At 45.5% G+C, this 20851-nt stretch overlaps 1 protein-coding gene across 2 annotated transcripts in view; it reads left to right on the top strand.

Moving 5' to 3' along the window:
* Positions 1–18887, top strand: part of LOC311240072 (BAR/IMD domain-containing adapter protein 2-like) — a 33749-nt gene extending 14862 nt beyond the window's left edge. The window contains exons 4-9 of one of the 2 annotated variants that reach the window (XM_084328595.1): positions 137–338; positions 1479–1547; positions 5681–5834; positions 8966–9003; positions 15864–15906; positions 16648–18887. In XM_084328595.1, coding sequence (XP_084184721.1) covers positions 137–338; positions 1479–1547; positions 5681–5834; positions 8966–9003; positions 15864–15891 — 491 coding nt within the window. In that variant the 3' untranslated portion in view covers positions 15892–15906; positions 16648–18887. The remainder of the gene's footprint in view (positions 1–136; positions 339–1478; positions 1548–5680; positions 5835–8965; positions 9004–15863; positions 15907–16647) is intronic. The other variant, XM_084328594.1, reaches the window with a different exon arrangement.
* Positions 18888–20851: the final 1964 nt, after the last annotated feature.

Genomic DNA, 20851 nt, shown 5'->3' with positions numbered 1-20851 from the left:
GTAAAAAAGATTTAATCTATTGACAGCACTAAAAAAAATTATAAAATAATTACACACTTACACTTAGACACAAGGTGTCCTCAGGCCCTGTTTTGGGAACCAGTGCACTTGTCGCTGACCGTACCCTCCTCCGCAGGAGAGACCCGCACCCTGCCCCGGTCCAGCTCCATGGCGGCGGGGCTGGAGAAGAACGGGCGTGCCCGCGTCCAGGCCATCTTCTCCCACGCCGCCGGGGACAACGGCACCCTGCTGAGCTTCTCCGAGGGCGACATCATCACCCTGCTGGTGCCGGAGGCGCGCGACGGCTGGCACTACGGAGAGAACGAGAAGAACAAGATGTGAGCGTCCCTCAGCGCGGCCTATACTGCACAACTGGTTTTATACTGTATATATATATATCCCATATACTGCAAGACTGGTCATATATACTGTATATACTGTATATCCCATATACTGCAAGACTGGTCATATATACTGTATATACTGTATATAATAATACTAATAATTCATTTATTTTGTATAGCGCTTTTCAAAGACCCAAAGTCGCTGACAATAGGCAAAAAAGAAACATAGAACCACAGGAAAACGGAGAACAATAAGAATACACGGGAACATAAAACCACGAGTAACGGATAACAAATACGGGAGTGAGTAGGGGAGACAGTCGGGAGGAGAGTAAGGGAAATCCAAGGGGGTGGGGGGGGGGGGGGGAGGAGAGGAGAGAACGTAGGGCAGGGGAAAATGGTGGTGGGTTGGAGGAGGGTGGTTATGGGTAAGGAAGGTTGAATGCCAGGGAGAACAGGGAGGTTTTTGAGTCTGGATTTGAAGGTGGAGAGTGAGGGAGTTCCAGAGTCGGGGTGCAGCACGTGAGAATGCCCGGTCAGTCAGGTAGGGGGGGGGGCAGGCTATGGAGGGCTTTGAAGGTGAGGAGTAGTGTTTTGAAGTTGATGCGTTCCTTGATCTCGGGGGCCAGTGGAGGGAGTGGAGGACAGGAGTGATGTGTTCGCGGGACCGGGTGTTAGTGAGGAGGCGGGCGGCTGAGGTTTGGGCCCATCTGCAGTTTATGGAGGGAGCGGGAGGTGATGCCAGTGAGGAGGGAGTTGCAGTAGTCCAGGCGGGAGGAGATGAAGGCGTGTATGAGGGAATTCCCATTTCCCATTTTATGAGGGATATTTATCCCATATACTGCAAGACTGGTCTTATATACTGTATATATATCCCATATACTGCAAGACTGGTCATATATAATGTATTATATATATATATATTATACACTGTCCTCCCAGACATATACTGCAAGACTGGTCATATATACTGTGAGTGTATCTATATATAATTGTAATTTATATGTACCATGCATGAGTCCTATCAGGAGCTGAGGTGATGATCAGTGTCCCTCATGGGGTTATATATATATATATATATACGGTAGTTTATTGTTTACAATACCTATGGATTCCTTTGTTTCCCTCTTCCAGGCGTGGCTGGTTCCCATTCTCCTACACGCGTGTGCTGCCTGAGAGTGACAACGAGAAGCTCAAAGTGAAGTAAGTTGTTCCCTCAGACATGTTGTTCTCTCAGACATGTTGTTCTCTCAGACATGTTGTTCTCTCAGACATGTTGTTCCCTCAGACATGTTCTCTCAGACGTGTTGTTCTCTCAGACGTGTTGTTCTCTCAGACATGTTGTTCCCTCAGACATGTTGTTCTCTCAGACATGTTGTTCCCTCAGACATGTTGTTCTCTCAGACATGTTGTTCTCTCAGACATGTTGTTCTCTCAGACATGTTGTTCTCTCAGACATGTTGTTCTCTCAGACATGTTGTTCTCTCAGACATGTTGTTCCCTCAGACATGTTGTTCCCTCAGACATGTTGTTCTCTCAGACATGTTGTTCTCTCAGACATGTTGTTCTCTCAGACATGTTGTTCAGACATGTTGTTCTCTCAGACATGTTGTTCTCTCAGACATGTTGTTCTCTCAGACATGTTGTTCTCTCAGACATGTTGTTCTCTCAGACATGTTGTTCAGACATGTTGTTCTCTCAGACATGTTGTTCTCTCAGACATGTTGTTCTCTCAGACATGTTGTTCTCTCAGACATGTTGTTCAGACATGTTGTTCTCTCAGACATGTTGTTCTCTCAGACATGTTGTTCTCTCAGACATGTTGTTCTCTCAGACATGTTGTTCCCTCAGACATGTTGTTCTCTCAGACATGTTGTTCTCTCAGACATGTTGTTCCCTCAGACATGTTGTTCTCTCAGACGTGTTGTTCAGACATGTTGTTCTCTCAGACATGTTGTTCTCTCAGACATGTTGTTCTCTCAGACATGTTGTTCCCTCAGACATGTTGTTCTCTCAGACGTGTTGTTCTCTCAGACGTGTTGTTCTCTCAGACATGTTGTTCTCTCAGACATGTTGTTCTCTCAGACATGTTGTTCTCTCAGACATGTTGTTCTCTCAGACATGTTGTTCAGACATGTTGTTCCCTCAGACATGTTGTTCTCTCAGACATGTTGTTCCCTCAGACATGTTGTTCTCTCAGACATGTTGTTCTCTCAGACATGTTGTTCTCTCAGACATGTTGTTCTCTCAGACGTGTTGTTCTCTCAGACGTGTTGTTCTCTCAGACGTGTTGTTCCCTCAGACGTGTTGTTCTCTCAGACGTGTTGTTCTCTCAGACATGTTGTTCTCTCAGACATGTTGTTCTCTCAGACGTGTTGTTCTCTCAGACATGTTGTTCCCTCAGACGTGTTGTTCCCTCAGACGTGTTGTTCTCTCAGACGTGTTGTTCTCTCAGACATGTTGTTCCCTCAGACATGTTGTTCCCTCAGACATGTTGTTCCCTCAGACATGTTGTTCTCTCAGACATGTTGTTCCCTCAGACATGTTGTTCTCTCAGACATGTTGTTCCCTCAGACATGTTGTTCTCTCAGACATGTTGTTCTCTCAGACATGTTGTTCCCTCAGACATGTTGTTCTCTCAGACATGTTGTTCTCTCAGACATGTTGTTCCCTCAGACATGTTGTTCTCTCAGACATGTTGTTCCCTCAGACATGTTGTTCTCTCAGACATGTTGTTCTCTCAGACATGTTGTTCTCTCAGACATGTTGTTCCCTCAGACATGTTGTTCTCTCAGACATGTTGTTCTCTCAGACATGTTGTTCTCTCAGACATGTTGTTCCCTCAGACATGTTGTTCTCTCAGACATGTTGTTCTCTCAGACATGTTGTTCTCTCAGACATGTTGTTCTCTCAGACATGTTGTTCCCTCAGACGTGTTGTTCTCTCAGACGTGTTGTTCAGACATGTTGTTCTCTCAGACATGTTGTTCCCTCAGACATGTTGTTCTCTCAGACATGTTGTTCCCTCAGACATGTTGTTCTCTCAGACATGTTGTTCTCTCAGACATGTTGTTCCCTCAGACATGTTGTTCCCTCAGACATGTTGTTCTCTCAGACATGTTGTTCCCTCAGACATGTTGTTCTCTCAGACATGTTGTTCCCTCAGACATGTTGTTCTCTCAGACATGTTGTTCCCTCAGACATGTTGTTCCCTCAGACATGCTGAATGAGTCGCTCAGCGAGGATCCCATCTTTAAGAAATTAGCCTGCACTTTATTTAGCTCTGCCTATTTTATAAATATATACATTTTAAATGCTTTTTTTTTTCTCAGCAAATCTCGTAATTAATAATAATAGTAATAAGAGGGATGCTCGATATTGGCTTTTTTACCGATACCGATATTGTCCAACTCTTAATTTCCGATACCGATATCAACCGATACCGATATATGCAGGGTTTCCCCCGCAAAAACGGAATAATTTCAGGTAATTAACATTACATATCTCTTGTTGTGGAATTAACACAACATTATGCATACTTTGACAATAAATAAAATCAGAATTTGTTCTTACATGCTTGCCTGGGTAAATAAAGGTTATAGAAATGTAAAAAAAAACGATACAGATATTTTCCGATATCACATTTTAATGCCAATATCGGCCGATAATATCGGTAGGCCGATAATATCGGACATCCCTAGTAATAATACATTTGATTTGTAGTGCACTTTACATTTAACAATGAAATCACAGAGTGCTACAGGCAAAGCTAGGGGCAATTCCCAATACACAAAACAAAGACAAAGTGGAATTGGCCAAAGGCTCCGTTAAAGAGGAGTGTTTTTAGGCCTCGTTTGAAGACGTCCACAAACTGTGGAGCTCTCAGGTGGTCAAGGGAGACCGTTCCACAGCCTGGGAGCAGCCGAGCAGAAGGCCCCGATCTCCCCTGGTCCCACGATGCGGAGCCTGGTCCTGGGTTACAGTGAATTCGGTCATATACCGAATGAAACGGCGAATTCCACGTTTTCTGAAGATGCATTATATCCTACCGCACCCAGAATCACAATAGGAAACCAATGAAAATATAATATAATATTTTAGGCAAAAAAGTCTTTGGCAAAAAATGGGCACATTAGGTGGGAAGCTACTGTAGCCACTGTGCCAAACGCACCACGCAGCTCAACTAGACCCTGGAGATTTACATGACTTGGTTTATGTCAGGAGCGAGGTTTCTTCTATAAGGTGAAATACCTTGTCAGTAAACATCTCTCTGTGTTGGTGATGTTGCCTTTTCAAGCGTTTCCACCGCGCATCAGTTTTTTTTTTTGATCCACTTTTTCTCCCATTTTTCTATATTTTCTCCCATCCCAATTTCGTATCATCCAATTCAACCCTCCCCTGTCACGAACGCTGTTTCTTGCCTCCCACAAGCCGGCTGCAATGTGGACTAAGTCATACATAGCACGAGTCCCCTCCGGTACTTGAGGTAACAGCAGTCGCATCTTTTCACCTGCGCAGCTCGATCTCTCAGTGGCGAGGAGTAACGCGTGGGAGGCTCACGCTGCCCCCGACACTTCCTGATTCTACTGCGCAGGCGCACCAACCGACCTGTAGGAGTCGCTGTCCACAACGCCCGATCCCCACCCATCAGTTTCCCACCCCCTAATACGGCCAATGTGTATTAGTACGGACGACCAGCTAAACTGAAAGCAATGTGGAACACTGGGCTCGAACAGGCAAGCCCAGCGTCTCCAGATTTCGTGGCGAGCGCCTTGCCCACTACGCCACGTAGCCGCCCCCACCGCGCATTAGTTATACACATTGTCACAGTGCATCGATCCAGGGTGCGTTTGCTCTGTGAATCCGAGGCCCTGCTAGCAAGTGGCTGAGGCCACCTACAGTCTGCACCTGTCACTAACCTGACCTTCTCCCATGTCCTCCTCCTCCTTGTGTCCTCCTCCTCCTCCTCCTCATCCTCCTCCTCCTCCTCCCTGTGTCCTTCTCCTCCTCCTCCTCCTCCATGTGTCCTCTCTCCTCCTCCTCCTCCTCCATGTGTCCTCCTCTCCTCCTCATCCTCCTCCATGTGTCCTCTCTCCTCCTCCTCCTCCTCCATGTGTCCTCTCTCCTCCTCCTCCTCCTCCTCCTCCTCCCTGTGTCCTCTCTCCTCCTCCTCCTCCTCTCTGTCTCCTCCTCCTCCTCCTCCCTGTGTCCTCCTCTCTCTCTCTCCTCCTCCTCATCCTCCTCTCTGTGTCCCCATCCTCCTCCTCCTCCCCCCCCCCCCCCCCCCCCCCCCTCTCCCCCCTCTCTCTCCCCTCTCTCCCCCCTCTCTCCCTCCAGTCTGCACCACGGTAAGAGCAGCAGCACCGGCAACCTGCTGGAGAGTGACATGGCTCTGCCGATGCCGGACTACGGTCTCACTGCGCGCCTGCTGGCCCAGAGCCTGGCGCAGACCCGCCCGCGGCCCTACAGCATGGCAGGCTTCGCCACGCAGGTGGGGGCACTCAACCAGAGCATCGTGCCTGTGCTGGAGGATGACGATACATTTTAATCTAATCTCATCTAATCAGAAAATGCTGTACTTGTAACTGCCATACTAGTATATGTCCACTAGAGGGCACTCTCATTTAACCTTTGTGTGGTGTTCTCCTTTAACCCTTGTGTACAAGGAGAACACCACACAAGGGTTAAAGGAGAACACCACACAAGGGTTAAAGGAGAACACCACACAGGGGTTAAAGGAGAACACCACACAAGGGTTAAAGGAGAACACCACACAGGGGTTAAAGGAGAACACCACACAAGGGTTAACATAGAACACCACACAAGGGTTAAAGGAGAACACCACACAAGGGTTAAAGGAGAACACCACACAAGGGTTAAAGGAGAACACCACACAGGGGTTAAAGGAGAACACCACACAAGGGTTTAAGGAGAAAGGAGAACACCACACAGGGGTTAAAGGAGAACACCACACAAGGGTTAACATAGAACACCACACAAGGGTTAAAGGAGAACACCACACAAGGGTTAAAGGAGAACACCACACAGGGGTTAAAGGAGAACACCACACAAGGGTTAAAGGAGAACACCACACAAGGGTTAAAGGAGAACACCACACAGGGGTTAAAGGAGAACACCACACAAGGGTTAAAGGAGAACACCACACAGGGGTTAAAGGAGAACACCACACAGGGGTTAAAGGAGAACACCACACAGGGGTTAAAGGAGAACACCACACAAGGGGTTAAAGGAGAACACCACACAAGGGTTAAAGGAGAACACCACACAGGGGTTAAAGGAGAACACCACACAGGGGTTAGAGGAGAACACCACACAGGGGTTAAAGGAGAACACCACACAAGGGTTAAATGAGAACACCACACAAGGGTTAAAGGAGAACACCACACAGGGGTTAAAGGAGAACACCACACAGGGGTTAAAGGAGAACACCACACAGGGGTTAAAGGAGAACACCACACAGGGGTTAAAGGAGAACACCACACAAGGGTTAAAGGAGAACACCACACAAGGGTTAAAGGAGAACACCACACAGGGGTTAAAGGAGAACACCACACAAGGGTTAAAGGAGAACACCACACAGGGGTTAAAGGAGAACACCACACAAGGGTTAAAGGAGAACACCACACAAGGGTTAAAGGAGAACACCACACAAGGGTTAAAGGAGAACACCACACAGGGGTAAAAAGGAGAACACCACACAAGGGTTAAAGGAGAACACCACACAAGGGTTAAAGGAGAACACCACACAAGGGTTAACACAGCGTCGGGGAAATGAGTAATACTGCGGCGGTAGAGCCATGAGATTATTCCTGAGATACAGGTGCCCTCTAGTGGACATATACTAGTATGGCAGTTTCAAGTACTGCATTTTTTATTAGATTAGATTCAAATGTATTGTCATTATACAGCACAAGTACAGTACAATTAAAATAAGTTTATTACATACATTATTATGAATATGTACAGTGATACAGGTATAAAGACAATATGGTAGTAAATTATACTGGCCAGCAGCGTAACTAGTAAGAGTAGGTAAGGATTATGTACAGATATACTGTAGATATAGTATCTACAGATATGTAAAAATCATTGTATGCAGGTGTGTACAGACAGATGTGGATAGATATATATACGGGATATACAGCATTATTGTACATGCTATCATACAGAGTATGGGTAGACTACTATGAGGTGGGTAGTTAAGATTATTATGATTACTATGATTACAGTGTGGGGCAGTTGTAATAATAATAATAATTAATTGCATTAGGCGGCTGGGTGGCGTAGCGGAGATTGCGCTCGTCACCAATGCAAGAGACTCCGGTATCGAATCCCAGTCTCAGCATTGCCTTTGACTTGGGCCGGTCGTCGTACTGGCTCATTTGGCAGAGTCAGCGCGTGGAAAGTCGATGGGTGGGGATTGGATGTTGTGGACAGCGACTCCTACAGGTCGGTTGGGTGACGCCTGCACAGCAGAGACAGGAAGTAGCGGGGGTAGCGTGAGCCTCCCACGCGTTACTCCTCGCCACTGAGAGTCCGCGCTGTCTGGTGAAAAGATGCGACAGGCTGCCTCCTTGTGTTCCGGAGGGGACACGTGATGCAAGGCTTCTATCCTCCCTACAACCGACCAGTGGGGGGCATAGTCTAGCAACGTTCAAGACAGGGGAGGGGAGAATTGGCAACACGAAATTGGGATGGGAGAAAAATAGAAAATGTTAAAAAAAGTTTTAAAAAATTTAAATAAATTAATTGCATTTATATAGCGCTTTTCTAGACACTCAAATCGCTTTAGGGTGGAAATTGCCTCCTTCACCACCACTGGTAGCACCCAACCTTAGGCTATGCAGGCTCAATGGCTGCCATACACTGGCTTCCGGCACACATCACACGACACAATGGCTGAACGGCTCAAGAGACGGGGATTGATATCAGCCAATTAAGGGGAAGGGATGATTAGGTGGCCTTGATGTCAGAGACCTGATTGGGAATTGTAGACAGTGACAGCAGTGGGTAGGTAGGTATTAGGAGTGGGGGGGGAAATCGATACGTAGTAGTATCGCGATACTTTGCGTGGCGATACTGTATCGATACAGGGACGCCAAGTATCGATATTTAATTATTCATAAGAAGAAAGAAAAAGTATTTTTTTTGTATAAGGAAGTTGCATTGTTAATTTCAATACCTAGTAGTCCACACACACACACATGTGCATTCAGTTAAGTTGGAATATGACTGTAATACAAACAGTTCAGTTTGTCAGGTACATGCAACACAGATTACAGTGTTTACATCTGTCTGCTTGAGAAGATACCATGTTCTGCAATAAAAATTATTGAAGTGAGATGAACAGACTGAACTTTATTTTATTAGATAAAACATGTTGACAAAGTTTTACTTTGCAGTTGAAAAAAGGTAATAAAGTAAATTTGAAAAAAAAATTAAAATTTGCAATACTCAGCGTATCGCGATATATTTTGTATCGCGATACTATCGTATCGTGACGCAAGTATCACGATAGTATTCCCACCCCTAGTAGGTAGGTATTTGTCAAAAAAAATGCTCCAACCGAGATTCAAACAGTTCCTCTTTTATCCCTTCCAGCCTGCCGTGGAGGATTACGACAGTCGCTTCGGCACGAGGTAAGGCCCGTTCCTCCCCCCCCTCCCTGTGTGTGTAGTGACCGGTGTGAGTAAGGCCCCGTTCCTCCCCCCCCCCCCCCTCCCTGTGTGTGTAGTGACCGGTGTGAGTAAGGCCCGTGCCGCCCCCTCCCTCCCTGTGCGTGTAGTGACCGGTGTGACTGGCGCCCGCTGTCGCTTTTTGTCTTTGATATTAAGAGAAGCGGAGACTGAACCATATCTCGTAATAATAATAATAATAATAATAATAATACTGTGTTAGTGGGACAGTTAAAAAGAGAGATCCTATAAATCACCCAACCAGCTAAGCACCATAATCATCTGACCATTTACATGCCGTCACGCTTACACGGGAAGGAAGACATTTACTGTTGCGGCAGGCGCTGTAGTAGTCGCGAGACCGATTGCGGCCCCAGTCTGTACGAAATCTGTTGGCTCCACAGGGTCAGTCCTGTGGAGATTAATGTGTAAATGTGTTTTAATGAAGGCCTATGTATATCTATATGTACCTGCCCTTCAGAGAGGTGCTGTGTTTAGCCTTGGAAACGTGGAATAGGTTTTTTTATTTCTCTCTGTCCTCCTCGTCTTTTCTTCTTTGCTATTTGCTTGCTTTGCTTTTTTTTTTATATATATATATCCTTTGTTTTTTTACGTTTTTTCTACCCCAGACAGGCAGCGTCGGTATGTTTAGTTTAGTTCCAGAGTGTTTATGACCAGTGGATCTCAACTGTAATCCTGTCTATAGTTTATCTGTAGGATTGTTTGAGGTTAGGGGATTATACTGTCTCTGTCCAATGGGGGAGTGTGTGTGTGTGTGCGTGTGCATGTGCGTCCGTGTTTTTGAGTGTGTATGTGTGTGTGCCGGTGTTTGGCGGATTCCGTGTCGTGACAGTAGAGAGTGACATCATCACGCTGACCTCTCATCCCTGACCATGGTCGCTTGTGGAGCCTGGGGCCTTGGGAGCTCCAGAGACGGCCAGTCCTTCCGCGACTCTTGTGTTTATCTGGGTCACTATTTTGAGACGGCGCGGCCCCTCCAGGGCGTAGCCACCGACCGCTGGCTCTTTACTAATCTGACACTAGACCCCTCCTGCGGAGGACATGGCTTCCATTACCTCGCCAATGGGAGCGTCTGATATTTCCATCCGATTTTAGACTAATGTTGCAAATGTTGAACTTGATTTGATTGATTGATTGATTATATCCAACCCATTTGCATGTGGATCAAGTATCAGTGTAGGGTAGGGGGGGTTACCTAATGTTTAGTGCTTGATAAAACACAGTTTAGAACCACTAGCATGTCCCATTTTTGCAAGAAAAGGTGTTAAAAATAGCTTAAAGATATTCTGAGTTTCACACAGACGGAACAACAGAATCTTTTTACTTATTTTTGTGTTTTGACGAGGTAACTGGAAGTCGTCCCCGATCGCGGCAGGTGTGGTTTTTTTTCGGAGTGGGAGCTCTAGGCGGGACTTCCTGTCTACCTGTAGTAGGCGGGACTTCCTGTCGCTCCTACCGAAAAACCCAGCCGTGTACCCACCCGTCTTGTCTTCATCTCTCTCAGTGTTGTGTCCGACCTGGCAAGCCTCCTTCTCTCTTTGTTCCACAGTGACAGTCCTGATGATGGCAAATTGATTTCGACTGTGTGAGAGAACAGACATACAGACAGACAGGCACAGACACGCTCCGGATAGCACAGGGGACTCTCTCCTCTCCTCTCGCCCCCTCTTACCCTCCCTCCTGTCTCCCCCCTCTCTCTCTCTCCACCTCTTCTCTGCCTCCACCCCCCTCCCCCCCTCTCCTCTCCTCTGCCACCACACACCTCTCCTCTGCCCCCCCACACACACCTCTCCTCTGCCCCCCCACACACCTCTCCTCTGCCTCCACACACACACACACACACACACACCTCTCCTCTGCCCCCCCACACACACCTCTCCTCTGCCCCCCCACACACACCTCTCCTCTGCCCCCCCACACACACCTCTCCTCTGCCCCCCCACACACACCTCTCCTCTCCCCACACACACCTCTCCTCTGCCTCCACACACACCTCTCCTCTGCCCCCCCACACACACCTCTCCTCTCCCCACACACACCTCTCCTCTGCCTCCACACACACCTCTCCTCTGCCTCCACACACACACACACACACCTCCCATCTGCCTCCACACACACACACACACACCTCTCCTCTGCCCCCACCCACACACACCCCCTTCTCCAGTGTAAGAGGCCCGTTTCATCCCTCCTTTCTATCCTCTCTTCCTCCTCTGGTCCCCATCTACCTCCCTACGTCCATCGCGGGTGGCGGTGGTGGTGGCAGTGGTGGTGGTGGTGCTTCTGCTGCTGCTGCTTCTGCTGCTAGTGGTGGTGCTGGTGGTGGCGGTGGTGGTGGTGGTGGTGGTGTGGACAGTAGCGGTTGGTGGGTGGAGTATAATAGCACTGAGAGGGACAGCCAAAGTGGGGCCCACCCACCGGGCGTGCAGCGATACGGACACTGAGGAGCGCCCCCCTGTCTCTCTCTCCGATCACGGTGTCCGTCGTCCACGGACCGCTCTCTCTCAACAGACTGCCTTTTTCGCTACTGCTTCTCCTTCATGCATGTGTACACGGTGGTGTCATTTTGTCAGACCTTACAAAGGACATTTTCATGTACTGTGTACAAAGTGCCGAAAGACTTTTAAAAAAAGCCGTCGTGCTAACAAAAAAAAAAGCCACCGGGGGGCCGAACGGCCTCTGTAAAGCACATGTGAGAAGGGACTATTACCAAGAACCACATACGTACGCGCTTCTCCTCCAAGCTATGTTCCGCAGTGAAGGCCGTGCAGCAGATGCTCCTGTTCCGTGTTCTGAGAGGTACTGTGGGTCGCGCTGCGCTTCCTTGTGTCAATCGAGGAGACCATAAAAGAAGGAAGGGTCGTCTCGTCACAGCGTAGCGCGCGCACATCAGTGCAGAGTGTGTGTGGAAATGTTCAGTTTGGCCGTCTCCTTGTTTATGACCCGTCATTTAAACAGGTTATTATTACCTCCTCGGTTGTCAGAATCATCAGCAATTTGTTGCCTTGTTAACTAGCTAACGTTTGATATATATCGGTTGATGTATATTTCCTCAGATAGCTGGTATATTTTTCATTTAGAATTCTATTTTTCAATAGAACTGGCGCCAAGCGGAGCATAGAACGCTGGCATTCTGACGTGACGACCCCCTTCCTCCTTTTATAGTTTCCTTGGTGTCAATGCTGAAGTAGATGTTCCGTCCAGTGTGTGTGTGTGTGTGTGTGTGTGTGTGTGTGTGTGTGTGTGTGTGTGTGTGTGTGTGTGTGTGTGTGTGTGTGTGTGTGTGTGTGTGTGTGTGTGTGTGTGTGTGTGTGTGTGTGTGTGTGTGTGTGTGTGTGTGTGTGTGTGTGTGTGTGTGTGTGTGTGTGTGTGTGTGTGTCAGTCATATTTGCCTTACTTCGCCACTTCTTTCTATGGAATCCGGTAGTTTATGTGAAGCCGAAACTAAGAATATATATTTATCAGTCTGTGTTTGCATCTTTTTCTTTTAATCGTCACCAAACGACTCTGTATCCAAGACCCGTGATCTGAAAAAGAGAGTTAGAATGATATAGAAACACGCCCTGCCCCTGCTCACTGTCGACCTACAGTTTTGTTCTTGGCTTGAACCAAATTTTATTCCATGTATTTATTGTTTATAGTCGGGGTGGTCGACTTTCTTGGCAGCTGGGATTTAGTTTAGTTTGGAAGAAGAAGAAGAAGAAGAAAAAAAATCCAACTTTTTTTTAATTGTATTTATTTTTTATTCTTTTTTTGGCTATCTTATGTTAATTATGATTGTAAACCCTGGGTGGCTATGTGATATATTTTTTTTCATGGTCTTTTCTTTGAAAAACTCGTTATTGTCCTTGTAAAAAAAAAATGAAATCTGGAAAAGAGAGGAAATTGAGATTGGTTGAAAAGTGTTTGTCTCCTGCATGCTACAGTACAGACGGAGGTCACAAATGTGATTCTGAAAAATTGACCTTGAATGTATATGGTGACTTTTTACAAAGGTATTCTAAATAAAACATATATCTATATATTAATAAACAGTTGGTCTGATGAGAAATCTGTTCTGTCAATGATATGACTTCAAAACTTTGTTCAACTTTTTCCTTTGTTTTTTTCCAGTTACCTCCCTGAATGAAATCGTTTGCCAAATTCTCCCCTCCCGTCTTTTGCCAGATTATTTTGTGAATCTCTCTCCCAGTCACTCCGTGCACCAAGCATGCGGCATCATTGATCTCTGAATGACTCCTTCTCCTCTTGCCACCTCCATTCCCCATCACCTCACCTTCAACACCAGACCACCCTTATCACCTGACCACCCTCGACACCTGACCACCCTTAATACCTGACCACCCTCGACACCTGACCACCTTTAATACCTGACCACCCTTAACACTTTGCCGCCCAACCACGAGTTACCTCGTGTTTTGATTCCACCCGTTGAGGACCAGAGCCACGAGTTAACTCGTGGCAAGTTGTTATTGTTTTATTCCATATTAATAACGGTATTAACGTCCCCGATCGACTTGCAGGATCTACCCGCATATTTGATTTCCGAAACATGCAATACCGGCCAGATCCTCTTAGGGGCGCCATCGCTCCACTGCAGTATCATTGAGGCCAAATGCGATTTTTTTTTTTTTTATTGTCTAGGGGCGTTTCATAATAAGCCTCGATCCCAGCCGAACATCCTCCATCTTTGATCACGTTACCGAACGCAGATTTCAGCCTGGAATAATGGGATTTATGATCAGCCAATGGACATATCGATCTACCAGATTCTGATGAATAATGACGAAATGCTGCCGGCGATCACATGGCCTGACGGTAGGATACTATTCACCCAAATTACAGCCGGATTGGACATTGTTGTAACATGCAACTTGAACGCACACTGTATTGCTAATCAATAATATTAATCGGCGTCCCCCGCCGCCCCCATTTCATCCATAGATGCTCTGTAATAGTCCGGATGCTAAGCAGTTTGTTTTATTTCATTCGTGTATATATACAACAGAAATGGCGTTTGATATAACGTGACTAGCCTTTAGCCTCATATCTAGCTTCCCAGAAAAAAGACGAGACGAAAACTGCGATAAAGCTTATATTCACGACGCTATAAAATGACAACCGACCGATGGATTTTTATTTTCTTTAAGCCATTATGAAGGCACGGTTTATGCACTCAAGTGACGATGAGAATGGACAGATAGCAATACTATAAAGTATATATATAGCTGTTAGAAAGTACATCGGTTTGTTGACAAACCCTGGTCGTCCAGAACCATATTACACTGCAAACCGTGGTCGACCAATGTGTTAATACCTGACCACCCTCGACACCTGACCACCCTCAACACCTGACCACCCTTAATACCTGACCACCCTTATCACCTGACCACCCTCGACACCTGACCACCCTCAACACCTGACCACCCTTATCACCTGACCACCCTCGACACCTGACCACCCTCAACACCTGACCACCCTCAACACCTGACCACCACCCTCAACATCTGACCACCCTCACCCCAAGCTCCCCCGAACAGTGTCTGCCTTGCCTGCCGTGTAACTGTATGTATGGTGGTGCTATGTGTACGTACGAGTATCTGTGTGTTTCGAGTGTCCGGTAGTTCCTCCTCCGTCCTCTGCCTGTCAGCAGCTTGCCTTTTCTTTCTTTTTTTTTTTCTTTTATCGTCGTCGGCTACGAGTACGTGTGTCGATCCTGGCTGGTGTTTGAGTCATGCGTGTGTGGGTGACAGTTGGGGGGGGGGGGGGGGGGGGGGGGGGGGCGCACGATTTGTGTCTGCGAGGACAGAATAGTTCAGGTCTTAGGCCTTGATGATGTCGCTAGTATGTACAGTACAGTAAATGTCTTGACAGGTGTTCCATGTTAGCCAGCTGCAGAAGTAGTATCTCCTGTAAAGGCTCTTCTTCACGTAATCATTTAGTTTTCTCACATGTGGAGAGTGTAACGGTACATGGTAGTGACACGCATGATGAGCATGACACGTGTATCGTCCGTCATTCCACCCCCCCCGCCCCCCCCCTCCACCTCCACCTCAGTCCACACCAGTAACCAGGGGTGTAAAGTACTTGAGTAATTGTACTTTGTTACAATACTTAAGTACTGTTTTGGGGGATTTGTACTTTACTCGAGTATTATTAGGTTTGTATACTTGTACTTTTACTCCATTACATTTCAGAGGAAAAAAAACATACTTTTTTTTACTCCTTACATTTAATATGCAGACGTACAACAAAGTACAAATCTCGCAGGTCCAACTATTTTAATTGGTATATTTGTTTCTCTGGCCGAACTAACGTTAATGTTGTTAATCCTGCGGCCGCACTTTATTTAAAAACAGCCAATCAAATCCCCATCAATGGAAAATGAACCCGCCCCCATACCCATGCTGATTGGTGCAAGACTAGAAAGCGGGGGATCTTTGATTAAACACCTGCTATCAGAAGAATAGACAGTCAGGAAAAAGTTTTTACTTTGACTTTTTAGTACTTAAGTACATTTAATTTTAAACTTTTACTCAAGTGTGTCTTTAGCCAGATACTCTGACTCTTACTTGAGTACGATTTTGAGACGGTACCCATACTTTCACTCAAGTATAATTTCTGGGTACTTTTTACACCCCTGCCAGTAACCCCCCCCGTCACAGCGTTCTCATCACCGTGACTAATCGTCATTGCCGATGCCTTTTTATTTATTTTATTAAGAACTGTGTGACCCATCATCATGCATGATCTAACTGAGAGATGAGCCGCATTCAAACCCAAAGGTTCTCTTTACCTTCCAGTTTGGGTCCAGAATTGTCCCGGTTCTGAGCGAACAGGACCTCCGTAAGTCGCCAACCTCCATCGCCCCCCCCCCCCCCCCCACCTTTCAGCCAAGCCGATCACTCTCCCTCTTTCTCTCTCTCTCTCTCTCTCCTCTCTCTCTCTCCCCCCCTCTCTCTTTCTCCTCACTCTCTCTCTCGCTCTCTCTCTCTCTTTCTCTCTCCCTCCCCTCTCTCTCTCTTTTCTCTCTTCTCTCTCTTCTCTCTTCTCTCTCTCTCTCTCTCTCTCTCTCTCTTCCTCTTCACTCTCCGGTTCTCTCTGCTGTCATTGGCTGTCTGGCTTCAGTTATAGGGTGCTGGGGCATCTCTGGTCTTTTCTACCCGCTGGCCTCCGCGGATGAGAGGCGGTGGATTTATTTTGGCCACGCTTGCCAATCCGGGGAAGCCGTCGGGTTGTAAAAGACGGTATCTCTTCTGTTTTCATTAGCGCCGGTAAAAAAATATATAATAATAATAATAAATGGAATCACCCACAGGAGACAAACTAACCTTATTAGCATTGCATGCCTATTTCACACACTTTCTCTCATTGTCCCGGACACGTAACCTAAGAGTCTGTCCCACTGCATGCCTGCTAACACTCCATGTAGATGATGGTGATCTATCGGCTCCACTTTGGGGGAGGTAAGACGTGTGCGTTCTGGGTGGGGATGATGTAGTCGTCGAATGATGTCTGCGTTTACACGATGTGTTCCGTTTCACGCTAACCGCCGCTGTCCCTTCTCCCCCCGTCTCTCTGCTGCAGTGACAACGCCATGGAGTTGTACCTCCGACCCACCTTCGGCGACGACAGATCTGCACCCATCTTCTACTAGCGGCACGGGCGATCGTCCTTGTCTTGCCTATGGGGTACCCCCCCCCCCTATAAAAGGAAGACACAAAATGGCTGCCATCACCATTATGTTCGGGGGTTGTATGATGTTTTGATGACCCAATAGTGTGATGAGAGAAAAAAAAAAGAAAAAGAAAAAAAAAAAATGCTCAAGGATGTTACCCTACCAAGTGTTTAGTTTTACGCTGCGTTATTTCACAGCTGTTCTGCATTTAATCCTTAATTATGTTTCGCGAATCATCTGTACGAGTGCTACGGGTTATTCCCCGTGCCTGGGCGCTCGAACGCAAAAAACCGGGCCGCACTTATTCATTTGCCGTTTAGATGATCGGATCATGTATATGACTTATAAAACCGCGCGCTGTCACCGCTAACGACACAGAGCGGCGGCGGCCGGGCCGCGCGGGCTACGCCTTTAGATCTAATAGATTAACAGTTTAAAATGGTGGACGTCCTCCGTATTTATCCCTCTTGCTTATTCTACGACGGGGGTTTTGTTTTTGTTTTTATCTTTGACAACACTGTACACACTGTAAATTTCATCTTGAGGGATTGTATAAATAACACTTAAGGACGCGCTGAGTGACGCGAGAGACGGTCATCGTCATCGCTTGGGACGAGGGTTGGAAGGCGATGGATGTCGGACACTGCTAATCCTCGTCTCACGGTAGACGCTCGAGGGGGGTGGGGATACGACAGGGGGAGAGCTGTCTTAACGTGACCCTATAGCTCTGCTTGTCGTTCAATAGCAGACCGCCATGATATGGACTATAGTTGCGATACAGTATACCCAGATTTCTAAAGAGGGGGGACTGTGCCTTGTACTACTTTTTATAAAGGCTCCCGGCAGCCTGGAACGAATCATTCTATACACTGGTATAAATTAAGGGAACATGCGTTACAATTTTATTTGTATATATTTCTTTTTTGGTTTGTTTGTTTTTGATTCTTTAAAAATGTCACTGGAATGAATTTCCCCGCTCTTGTTTGTTTTCTCATGATCTTGAGTAATTATTGCTTTTTTTTTTTTTAATAAGTTGAACTGCAGTAGGCTACCTACCACTGTACTGCTGATAAAGTAAGATGACGGAAAATGCTTAAGAACGCTTGTGTATTTTTTTAGGAATGCCTAAGTGACCAGCTAGCCGGATACATAATGTAAATAATGGGTCATTTTATATTATTGTCAGATTTAGCTTTTGAGGGGAGTGGTAGCTCGTCACATCATAGGATGCTAATTTCATAATGTTTGATCATTCATTCTAAGTATTATATTGTACACTAGAGGTTCATTGATACTAGGCTAAAATACTGGTTCTTCGCATCGAGTCAAGTGGGGGATTAAGAACCGAGTAATACAGAAGCACTTGGTTAGATTAAAACGTACAAATGTAAGTGTATCGAGAACGTTTTCGACGGTATGAGGAGATATCATTGAGTACGGAAAACGAGGTACTTTGAAAAGCCAACTTATCGGTGCACCTCTAGTGCTAAAGCCGGACGTCGGCGGTAGTGGGACCGCTGCTGTTGAGGTGTGAGAACGTGGATCCCTCTTACGTCGACCAGTCATCAGGGACACAACCATAGATATCTATAGAACACTAGATAGCTTAAGGCGGAGTTACGTCACTGAACCGCCGCCATCTTGTGAGGGTCAGCCTTGAGTGAGCTGCACAGACAAAAATACTCATAACTCGCTGAAATATTGACGGATTTACAAACGGGTTGGTTTGCTATAAACATCAAAGATGTAGTTATGATACTACATACTTATAAAAAAAAATAAAGATGTTTTTTTTTACAAACCGCTTGAATCATAGCCACGGTAATAATGCTTGTAATAAACCAAACCGTTTGTAAATCCGTCAATATTTCAGCGAGTTATGAGTATTTTTGTCTGTGCAGCTCACTCACTCTCACTCAAGGCTGACCCTCACAAGATGGCGGCGGTTCAGTGACGTCGCTCTCCATTGGCCGGCAGCGCGGGCAAGCTATCTAGTGTTCTATATATATCTATGGACACAACAGCCCATAATGGAGGCGTTTAATGATACACCATCGTGCATCTTAGCATATCGTTTATTTGCTCCAAAAAAAAAAAAAAGTTCCAAATGCATTTTTTACTGTTTTATATATTTTTCTCACTCTGTCCAGTTCCTTGCATTCGTCCCAGTTTGTGTACCTGTGCTGTACTGAACGTGCGCATCAGTGATCTTGTGCAAAAATAAAACTTCAAATGGGCACAACATTAACGTCGTATATTTGTCTATGTCCTGCATTGTACGCTATGTGTTTACTTTTTAATGTATTGTTGATGCATAAAGTCCCCGCCCCCCCCCATTGATTAGATTACATTCAAATGTATTGTCGTCATACAGCACAAGTACAGTACAACACAAATAGGTTTAACATCCAACCAGAGTGCAAATGTAACAGCAAAGTGCAATAGTAATATACAATGTACAGGTGATTAAACTGGGTACAAAATATATACATTAGTACTACTGAGTAATGGTGCTAATCGGATGTATGTACAGAGTTGTAGTATAATATGTACAGTGATACAGGTGTAAAGACACTGGCAGTGGAGTGGAGTAAGAGTAGGATATGTACAGATATAGATATAGTATCTACAGATATGATGTGGACATATATATATATATATATATATATATATATATATATATATATATATATTATACAATAAGAATATATATTTTTTTTGTATTTTATTTTTTTATTATTTTTTAAACAAACACATAAACAAACATGATATAAGAATATATCTATAGTTGTAGTATTAAACGTGTACTAATGTTAAACTTGTACATCTAAACAGATAATGAAGTCACACAAAGACTCGAGGCAAAAATGTATTTGGGTTTATTTAGTTTTGGAATAGTACAACAGCCATGAAGGTGAGGGGGAGAATGTGAACCACAGCGATGTCGTTACTACTACTGGTGCATGGAGCCAACCCGCCTCACCCTCCCCCGTCCCCCGCTTCGGCCTCTTCCACTTTAGCCAACAGAGGGGCTCTTGTAATAATATCTCTTTGGCAAATTTGAGAGATTTATCGTCCTCTGTCGTCCTTTTTTTTGTTGGCTTTTTTTGTCTTTTATTTTTTACGTTCATACAAAAATACTAGCAATGTGTTTGTCTTTTTTGCAGAACTGAAAAGGCAAAGGCTTGAGAGGAAACGGGATTGGCACGTTGAGGATGGATAGGGGGAGGGGAGGGGGGGGGGGCGTCGATGCAGCAGCAGTAAGAGTCGAGTTGGACCACCTGCTACGTGTCGACAACATTCATACAGGAAACGCAAGGAGAGATGTCTCGTACCACTTTTTTTTTTAACCCTTTCACTACCACTCTACCAAAGGGTTAACCCTTTAACTGCGACAATACAGAAGGTTAACCCTTTCACTGCCACATGACAAATAGTTCACTACCACACTACAGACGGTTAACTGTCTGTTAGTGTGGTAGTGAAAGGTTAACCTTCTGTAGTGTGGTAGTGAAAGGGTTCAAATGTATTTATTTTTTGTACACCTCGACACCCCGGACATTCATTGTTAAAGGTGCTGTGAGTGATATTTTTTATTAAAAATAAGTAGCTCTACTGTACATTCCGACGGCCATCACTGATGATACAGAGTGTCTGGTCAGTAACGTGGGTCTCCGAGTCCCTCCGCCCTGCAATAAACAGAAAATACATTTCCTGGTATCCCGTTCCCACTTCATCCAATCAGTAGAGATAACTCCACCACTGCAAAAACAGACAAAGGTAGGAAGTAAAACCTGGTTTTAAGGAAATAATGTGCTTGAAACAAGTAAAATAATCTGCCAGTGCAGTAAGCTAATTTGGCTTGGCAAGATTTCAAGTAAAAAAATACCTAGGATTCTCTCTCCTGATTGAATAAAGTGGGAAGGGATACCAGAACATGTATTTTCTGTTTACTGCAGAGAGGAGGAGACTCATGTTTCTGACCAGACACTCTGTATCAGTATGATGGCTGTCGGAATGTAATAACTTAACACTTATTTAAACAAAAAATTCAATTCCACTTACAGCATCTTTAAGTGTAATAGAATACATGGTGTAGCCTCTATATAGGAC

Source organism: Notolepis coatsorum, assembly GCF_963971535.1.
Source record: "Notolepis coatsorum genome assembly, chromosome: 14".
NCBI lineage: Eukaryota > Metazoa > Chordata > Actinopteri > Aulopiformes > Paralepididae > Notolepis > Notolepis coatsorum.
Note: the sequence above shows the minus strand (reverse complement) of the source record. Positions and strands in the feature narration are given on the sequence as shown.